General features: G+C 37.0%; 1 protein-coding gene across 2 annotated transcripts in view; it reads right to left on the bottom strand.

The window, feature by feature from the left end:
* The window catches only part of LOC138000822 (periodic tryptophan protein 2 homolog), a 127,720-nt gene that overhangs the window by 61,142 nt on the left and 56,578 nt on the right, over window positions 1–10,000 (bottom strand). For both annotated transcript variants that reach the window (XM_068847483.1, XM_068847484.1), the window contains exons 9-11: window positions 5,914–6,054; window positions 5,595–5,802; window positions 4,333–4,481 (exon numbers count right to left, since the gene is read on the bottom strand). In XM_068847483.1, the coding sequence (XP_068703584.1) occupies window positions 4,333–4,481; window positions 5,595–5,802; window positions 5,914–6,054 (498 nt within the window). The remainder of the gene's footprint in view (window positions 1–4,332; window positions 4,482–5,594; window positions 5,803–5,913; window positions 6,055–10,000) is intronic.

Here is a 10,000-nt window from a genome sequence, read left to right on the forward strand (position 1 = left end):
TGGTCATAGATAGATAGAATGAAACACCTTCTTTAATCTGACTGGTTTCAACTTAACAACTGGTTCATGGTTTTGCCTGCATCCATCGAGTTTTATATAATACGTGGGGTTAAGAACATCACGATTCACTTTAGCTAGTATTCCAACTTCTCCAATGATTTCCATCCTTTCGTTTCTCTCCTCTGCCCATCCACACTAAATGTATACTGGCCATGATGATTCTTTCTTTTTTCAAGTTCTCGATCACGAAAATAGAAATTTTGGATACTTGTATCAGTAAAAAAAACAAAAGCAGCAGTAGACTAGCCCACCTTTGTGGCATGATTATGGTGCTGCAGCAAGAATCCCCCTACAAGAAGGGGTTTCTCTCCACTAACTGAAATAATCTCTAGTAAAGCGGGTAATTGGGGGGAATATTGTGTGTGTGGATGGTGAGTTGATTTAGTGTCTCCTACACGTTTTTTTTTTTACCAAATCTTCTGCACATGAATTCTCTGCATCAGACTCAATTGCATCATCTATTTTATCAAGAATGCCATCTGTGTACGATTTGAGTTCTTCCCAATAAGCAGTTTTTACAAATACATTGTAGTCGCATATTTAAGCTGAAACTGGACAAATTTCCAATATCACTGCAATTTTGAATTAATGAAATGGTTTTTATTCCAAAATAAATGATGCGTTACACTGGTTTATCAATATACTACTCTCTCACTCACTTTTTCTCACTCAGTGTCTCGAAATGAGTTACTGATATTGATGCTTGCATTTGCTCATTTTGAGCAAAGCCCAAGGGGTGAACGTATGGTTCCTCTCAGTAGATATTGTCAAGAACCATTTAGTAAACATACAACAAAGAACAAAGTTTGAGTTTGGTAAAAGGCAAAGGAGGTTGTGTGAGGTGTTACTATTTCAATATGTGTTACTAAGGACAACCCACTGTTATTTGCTCATTTTGAGCGATGGGAAGTGAGTGCCCTTCCAGAATTGAAAGGGTCTAGGTGTAGATGCGTACCACAACAATAGCTGATAGATTTCAATAAGTTTCACCAGATACTCTCTATGAAGAGACAAGTGAAGAAGAGATGACAGAAAAAGAAGACAAAGAAGAAGGAAGCTCCAACTCGTAAAAGCACATAGACATCAGCCCAAAAGGCACAGCAGTGAGAAAGAAACACATACTGGTACTTCCTAAAGCTTCCACAGTCAAGCAACATTTAGCCTTTCTCTGTGCCTGTCTTACAAGCAATGGGATTACAGGGATTAAGCATCTCGTTTACGTGACACGGCAAACGTCAGATTGCCCTTTCACTTGTTGCGTAAAATGGAGTGTCAAGCTAGTGACTTTAGGTTGCGTGACCCACAGCAACTTGAAATGGACCCTGTTAATCTCGAGTATTTGGCTAACAAAAAATAAAAAAGAACGTTTTTTTGAAACTTTGTTTGTAAAAAAAAAAAAAAAAAAACGACGATATATAAAATGTCAATCCTTACTTTCCAAATTTTGCAAGTTTTCGGGAAGCTGTTTTGAGAATCAACAGAGTCAACCTGAGTTCATGAAGAAAATTGGGGTAAGGCGTCAATTGTGAACGATCTATAGTAATGAAACCTTATTTTTCCTTGTTTGACTTACCGGAAATGGTTTTCCAATGAACTACATGTAGTTATGTAGACAAAAAAAAAAGAAGAAGAATGCCTACTTTCATGTAGAAATGACAAGCCGGGGCCGGCAAACGTGAAAAATGGCGGGAAAATCATGTCACATGGTCACTTTTGCAACTCTTCCTCCCAAGTTAGCTAACAAATTTACTATAATCAGTCAAATTCACACATATTATATGAGAAACTCTCATAAATTTCGTTTGCCTTTCAGTCGGACTAACATTTAACAGTTTTCTGTTTTCCATCAGGGACCTAAATTTTACAATTCTCTCAACCTTGATATAATTAACTCCTCCTCAACACCTTCCTTCAAGAAGCACTTAAGACATTCTTTTTTAACAACTATTGTGAATCTCCATAAGGTCGCAATAGCAGCAAGTATGATAATTAAATACTGTAGGAAACAGAAAACTTTTTTTAAAAGACATGTTTCGGCATGCTTATGCCATCATCAGTTTAATGAGTTCCTAAGTGTGAACAGTTCTTGAGTCTACGGGAAGATGAAAAAATTATTACAACATGACGTAAAACAAAAGCGGGTACTATTTATAGCGTGACACCAAACATCAAGGTGTAAACTAAAACGTGAGAAAAGTGTTATAATGCTGCAATTGTTTGTTAAGTTCCAATTGTTCCAATAAAATAGATAAATAAGTTAATTAATTAATTGTTCCAATTAAATTGCAATTGTTTGTTAAGCTGTAAATAGTACCTGCTTTTGTATTGCGTCATGTTGTAATAATTTTTTCATCTATCCATAGACTTTATAACTGTTCACACTTAGGAACTCATTAAACTGATGATGGCATAAGCATGCCGAAACATGTCTGTTTTCTACAGTATTGCGAATCTGTTCTTCTTGTGTCAAAGGGGTTACACCTTGTAATTTTACTTTCAAAACCTATACATATATACATATTTCAACACCTTAATTAAATAACTAATTTGTATTCTCCATGACCAACTTGTTAGGTCAAACTGTTTTTAATTTGTAAATTTTCGTTCATTACTTTATATACTTCAACACGTTAAATAACTAATTGTTCGTAATAATTGTATTCTCCGTAGCCAACTTGCATGTCAACAAAAGCTAGATGTTTTACTTGAGGAGGCCTAATTTATATAAGCCTAGTAGTTTCTTTTAGGCCTCCTCGCCACCAATGTAATTCAATTATTTTTTACTGTTTCTTCTCTTTTTTGATTTTTTGATTCGTCTTCATTAAATATATATGTAAATAAAGTATGAAATGGTGCTCTTTGTATTGGCATTAATATCTCAAACATGCTATCAAATTATGGACAAGGACTCTCATACTGGTGTCACTTCAAATTATATTAAATTTGCCATTGCTTTCTTTAGTTCATTTTCTTTTGTCTAACCCCATGATGGCTTACCTGACAACAAAGGTTGCCAACAGGACCCATTCATACATCCCTACCTTTTTATTTTCCTTGCTATTGTTTTGCCTCGACAAAAATGGGTTTGATGTTCAATTTTTGTCGTTTAATTGCAAGAACCACTCCATATTTACATTGTAGACCCCAAGGGGAGTTGAATTGTGTGTTTGGGTTAGAAGCAAGGGTGGTAAAACAAAGTTTTGTTTACAACCACAATTTCATGGTTTCAATTGTAATTCATTGCTGGACAATGAAGGAAACACTTGCATGTATGTCGCCATTAACCTCTGGTGGATTTAAAGGTGGCCTTAAATATGTCCTTGCACATGATAACCAAATTGAATGCGTGTACTATCCAAGTCATTTTATAATCACAACTGCTGGAAAACTTGACATTCCTTACATTAAGCGAACCACTTGCAAATACATTGTTCTTGGAGATTTTTAAGCACTTTTATCTTATTTTTGTGAAGCAACAACATATTAAAGGTAAAAAAAATATAGTGCAAGTGCACTTAGCTATCAAGTTAGTGCACAGGCACCCCACTTTGGATAATCTCAAAGAAGCAATTCAAACTTAACAGAAACATGATAAAGGACCCCAACTGGCAGGAGGCAACTAGTTGGCTATTTACAAAGCGCGGTGGAGATGAATCCGGGACAACCGGAAACAAATTCAAACCAGAGGTTAGAATGGGATTTGAACCCAGGGCAACTGCGTCCAAACCCAACACCCTAACCACTGGCCCATGAAGCCTCCATGTTTAAACTGAGCTGTTTTATTAATTAAACTGTGCGCAAAAAAAAATCAGAGGAAAATTATTTTTCTAAGAAACTACACCTGTAGTGTAGTTATTGTAGATACATGTAGTTGTTGTCGTTCTGTCTGAGATGGCTATAGCTTCGGCACGGGATGGTCACTCACACCTGCGTAAAATTTGGGTATGCAAACCGTTTGCAACCTTTATTTGGCATGATTTTGGCCTGATTTCCGGTTTGTGTGATAATTTCGGTGCACTTCCGGTGTTATGCCCATTTATGGACTCCTATTGCTCATTGGTATAGACCGCTTCCTGCCAAAACAACATGGCAGACATTTAATGAGATGGATCACACTATGAATGGTCCATTTGTGTCCCGTGACACTGAATCATGTTACACATTAGTCATGTGGCTAAGAGGTAACTGAGTGAGGTATACTGCTAATGTAATTTTCTAAATTATTTGCTACCGATGGCAACTGTACATGAAGGTTGTAGGTTAACATAGTACCTGTTAAGATCAAATGCTCTAACAGTGCCATCCAAAGAGGAGCTTAACACCACCTGATTGTTTGGTGCAAAAATAACGTCTGTTACAGCACAGGTATGTTCACTAAATGTTATGAAGCAAAACCCAGACATCATGTTCCACAATTTGACCTACAACAAGCACATACATGGAAATAATTATTACAAAATATTACTTTACAATGGGTATACACCTGCAAGCAATTTTCGCATTTCTCACTGTGATCACTGAGTGAGAGGGTAACCTCCACAGTAATTAGTTCACCTCACAACCATGAAAAGAGTGTGTCCAAATAACTGGAATCTTTAATTTTGAAATCAAATGCACAGTTTAGATATGTCTGTTTTAACATATAAACAAGAACAACTGTATGCATGGCACAAGCACTTCACGTACACTGCACATCAGTCTGACTCTTCCATTGCCTCTCAAACAATGTTTATCTCAAATCTGGAAAGGATAACAGGAAATCTTCCATAAAAGAGGCCTAGTGTACAAAATTCAGGGAGAGAACAGTGCTGCTTTTTTAGCCACCATGGTTTGATCCCTTGTATGCCACCTTGGATCCACATACTTATCATGCAAAGAATCCTTCTTGTCAAGAGAAAATCTGAAATAACTTTCAAATAACTTTGAAATAACTTTGATTTTGTTCACCATTTCATTTGGAGGACCAAGATTTCACCTAAACATAATGTCACCAAAGTTTAGGAATTTACACCTTTAGGCCACACTATTTTAATCAGTGCTTGGCAAGCTGTGGCACATATTCGTCATTACATGTATTTCATGTTTGAAAAACAGCTTCCTTGATTTTTTGCCCCCCTTGCATCTGCGAAATTTTGCATGTCTTTGCAGTAAAAATTGTGGCATTTTAATGTGTAACCTCATAATTTTGCAGGAGGAAAACGAATATAGAAAACAAATTCTGTCCCACAGTACTGGAGTCCCAGTTCTTCTAGCAAATCCAGCTAGCCGCAAGTTGACAGAATGCTAGCAAGCAGAACCAACACCGATGTTTGGCTGTACAACACCATCTGTTGAACTTTTAAATGACAGGTAAAAAATGATATTTTAATTCCATTAATTGACAGCTTTTTATTAACGTTTTTTCAGCAACCACCAAGAGCTGCTTCATCAAGTCTAATGTAAGGAATTGTCAATAATACTGTTTTCATCTACAACAACAGATAAGCAAAGAACGCACCTTTTAATTACTTAGGGGAAACATCAACTTTACAAACCTTGCCATCATCTCCACCAGTAGCCACATAGTGTCCATCCAGAGAAAACGAAAGTGTGTTCATGTCATAGTAATGGCCTTGCTGTTTAAGGATGTATGTCTCACTCTGCCATTCCCAAACCAATAACTGTCCAAAGTATCGGCAACCAAATGCCAGCCACTCCCCAGTGGGATTCACTGTGACAGTTTGAATTCTCTGCTGTGAAATGCTGTGGAAAATAAACAAAGTAAAATAAATTTAGGGATAAACCCAATTAAAAAAAAAATGAAGAACCAACCAGCCACATCAATACCCAAACCATGTAACATAACCGAAATACCTCAATGTGTGAATAAGTGTGAAGTCAGGAACTTCATGTAGTGTGAATATACCAGTTGAAAAACCTGCAATCAGCAAGTGACTAGGTTTATGGAATGCACTGGTTGTCAACTCAGCATATCCGTCTTGCTTGTAAAAATGTCTGATGGATAATTAATCAGAAAGAGAAATGAGCTCAACACACTTAAAGAGGGAAATTAGAATGAAAATAATTGCAACCATAGCCTCTGGTATACATGTAAACGTGCATTAACCACTCTGCCCATGCATACCGACCGTTTTTGGAATAGCTTCATGTATTTTAATGCAAAAAGCATCCTTTTAAATTGAGTTCAGTATTTAATCATTTTAGTAATCTTAGATATATTATATAGCAATGTAATTCTTAACATAATTCAGCCATCTGGCAGCGATGTTTTGATAAAATAATTGATAATTATACTATGTCTGTCTACAAGAGTACATCAATTAAACGCACGTGCCCAAGTGACAATTTTGGGCATTTCTTTCCTGAGCAAAACTGACATAATGTTGCAAGAGACCTTGACTTCCACTTAGAAAGGTTGGCCTGGACTTTTTTGTTCTGACTTGTGCTTCAATCTAGAGAAACAACTGATGCATATTTTGTAAATGGAAAAAAAGACCTTTGCTTTTCCAGTGGCACCTTTCACCTATCAAGTTAAGGCTGTATCATATCATATACATGACTACCCAAAATGTGTGTTTTGCAGCACAAGTTTGGACGACTTTATTTGAAAGCATGCCAGACAAAGCAATGTGTAAAAAATCTCATTATACTACAGATCGTTTCATACTCGTGACTGGGCGTGAGTGCAGTCACTCCCAATTTCTTGAGATTTGTGTACTTACATGACCCAGATACAACAAACCAAGGCAACTGAAAAATTGATTTACACACGAGTCATGTTTCATGACTGAACCCAACTTTGTCAACTGACATTCCGCGCCAAGTGAAATGTTGCACATTGGGTGGCAAATTGTAGCTAAGGATCCCGAACTTTCACTGAAGTAGCGATATTTCTTTGAAATACCCCCTTTTGTTCCTGCAATTTATCACTCAAATTGCCCCAAATTCCCCAACTTTTGAGAGAACAATGAACAAAATTCAAGCTTTCCGCTGGCATTAGTTTTCACAACATTGTAATAACTGGATGGTTAATGGAGAGGACATAGTTTGTGACTACTTAACCCACTGATGCCACAAATGTCCTAGGATGCTCCCAGTTGACAAGTAAAACCTTCTGAGTAAAATTTGGCGTTAGACACAGTAAAATCTGTTAAGTTATATGCCCAGGCGTTAATGGATTAAAATAATCCGTACAACAGAGCCCATGCAGGTACAACATATATTAATTTTGTTAACTATGCTATTACAAAAAAAAGGCGAAATAGAATATGCTGCTTTTAGCCTTGCATTGTTGAACAGATTGAGATTACTTACAGCTGAATTTTTTTTCCATTGTCTAATGAACTGTCTAATGCAAGATGATTTTACTTGTTGGTGGGTAGCAGTTCAGGAGTCAATGGGTTACATATGAACAGCCTATCATCAGTGATATTAAAACAGATATGAAATAAGTTACAGAATGTTCCAAGGCAGTGCAGCCCAGTGGTTAGGGCACTTGCTTTGAGATCCAGGTTCCCAGGTTCAAGACACGTTCTGACCACTCGTTGAATTTGTTCCTGGTAGTCCCTGGTTCAACCTCTCAGCTGCACTTGTAAACAATGGCCAGTTGGGATTCTAAACAGTTGTTATTGAATGTTCTGTTGTCGCGCTTGTGTTTCATTGGCCCTCCCCTATGGGGAGAGGTCAATTCAATTAGGATGTAATGTATGGGATGTATGCATGAGTGACTAAGGATCTTATAAAGAAGAAAGACAAATGACTTGTTACAAACTATTGCAGACAGCTGGTTGCCCTTGATGGCTTTTTTGAAAGTAATGATGCCCATGAGACTAAGATAAATAATTTGTATGATCACCAATCCTTTTCAATAGGCGACTTCATGTTTATCACAATTTTGCTCACCACTTTTCAGCCAACCTTGTAGCAAAGTTTGCTAGTTTTTCATTTCAGTACATCACGATGATGTAAATGGAGAGAAGTCCTAAAAACATTCCAAATATTTAAAAGACCTGCCCAAGTTTGTACACTGCAGACACGCCAAATTTAGCTCCGTGCGAAATTCCTTATTTAAACCGATCTAATCATGCCAGTCACCATTAAAGCCTTAAAGAAGGAAAACAACGGCCTCAGGAATCAAATTGATGCACTAACAAAGGAATTGAAGAATCTGCAAGCTACATGTAGAATCGATGGCAAAATGACGAAGGAGACAAGTCGATCCTCGCCGCCATTATCTCCCGTCGATCAGGTGGAGGTTTCGAAGAGTATCGAGTTCCTGGGCCTTGAATGTGATGACTTAAATAACTTTCGAGGTAAAATTTTAGAAGAAATATCTGATCTTAAAGTCAACCTGGAGGTTATTGCCGAAAAAGTAGAGGACCTGGCTCAGACCATTGAAGAGTTTCAAGGTTACAGCTATGGCTTTAATGTTAAAATATTGGGTGTACCGGAATGTGTGAGCCAAGAGTCTGCTTTGCAAACTAGTAATCTGTGTGTTGCAACCTTCAACAAGATGGGTGCTGAAGTTACATTAACTGATATTGACATTGCCCATCGTGTGAAGCCCAGGATCACTTCCAACCGGCCGAAGCCGATCATCTGCAAATTCACCAGGCGATTAGCCCGTGAAGAAGTGATGAAATGAAGGACAGCAATTTTACTTGTTCAACCTCGCGAAATTGGTCTAGCAGATGATGTGATATTAACCAATGCGAAAATTGTTGACCATCTGACGCCTTCTGCTCAAGAATTATTTGCAGCTTCTAAATCTTTCAAGGAACAACATCAGTTCAGCTACTGCTGGACGAAGAACGGATTCATTTATCTAAGGAGATCAGATAGTAGCCGCCCAATAAGGATAAAGAACATCGCAGACCTTCACACTCTGGCTCAAGACGTTTTAGAGTAGGATCCCAAAATGTAGGTTAATTTAACTGATGTATTTATTTATTTATTTACTTATTTATTTTTATTTATTTATTTATTTACTATGAATTCGGCCCAGTGTTTATTTCGTGAACTTCCATATAATAGTATTGAATTCATTGAGGTCCATGGTCAATTTAATAACAATCTAACCACTAAAAAACAGCTCCAATGCCTGATCTTGATGTATTCAGTCTTAATATTAACACTAGTGTAAACCCAGATCATAACCTATACAATGTAATTACTATTCTCCACATGGTTTTAGTCAGCAGAAATCCTTTTTGTCGAGAGGGTCATCTTTTTCCTTATTGCACAATAACGTGAGAAGTGTACGGCGTAATCTGGACAATTTTCAGTCTCATCTTTTGGAAGAATTACCGGCACAGCTACATTTCAGTGTTATCGGGATTACAGAAACTAAAATTACAAATTATAATTCGCCCCTTGATTTCGATCCTTCAATACCTAATTATCGCTTTGAATACATACTAACACCTCTATCGGCTGGAGGTGTGGGTATGTATATTCAGAATGACTTTAATTATACAGTTATTGAAAGAACATGTGATGAAGCTTTCCAGGGTCTGTGGGTCGAAATTCAGATTGCAAAAAAATCTACTGTTATTTGTGGAGTTATTTATAGGCAGCACAATAGTCCAGAAAAATTTCTCAATTACTTTGAGTAAACTGTTGAAAAACTTAGTTCTACTGAAAGACAGATTTTCATAATGACGGATGCCAACATAAACCTCCTCTCCTAGGAATGGTGTAAGTATACACAAGAATTTTTACATCTTCTCCAGAGTTATTCTTTCATCCCAACCATTGATAAACCCACTAGGGTGCTAAATAAGTCTGCCACTCTAATAGATAACATATTTATAAACAATTATGACTCAAACGTATACAGCGGTAATATCGTGTCCGATATCAGTGATCATTACACACAATTCTGCGTTTGTAATGCTTTAGGCAATAAGTCTAAATTTATGCCTCCTAAAGTAAAACTTCG

The sequence above is a fragment of the Montipora foliosa genome, chromosome 4 (assembly GCF_036669935.1).
Source record: "Montipora foliosa isolate CH-2021 chromosome 4, ASM3666993v2, whole genome shotgun sequence".
NCBI lineage: Eukaryota > Metazoa > Cnidaria > Anthozoa > Scleractinia > Acroporidae > Montipora > Montipora foliosa.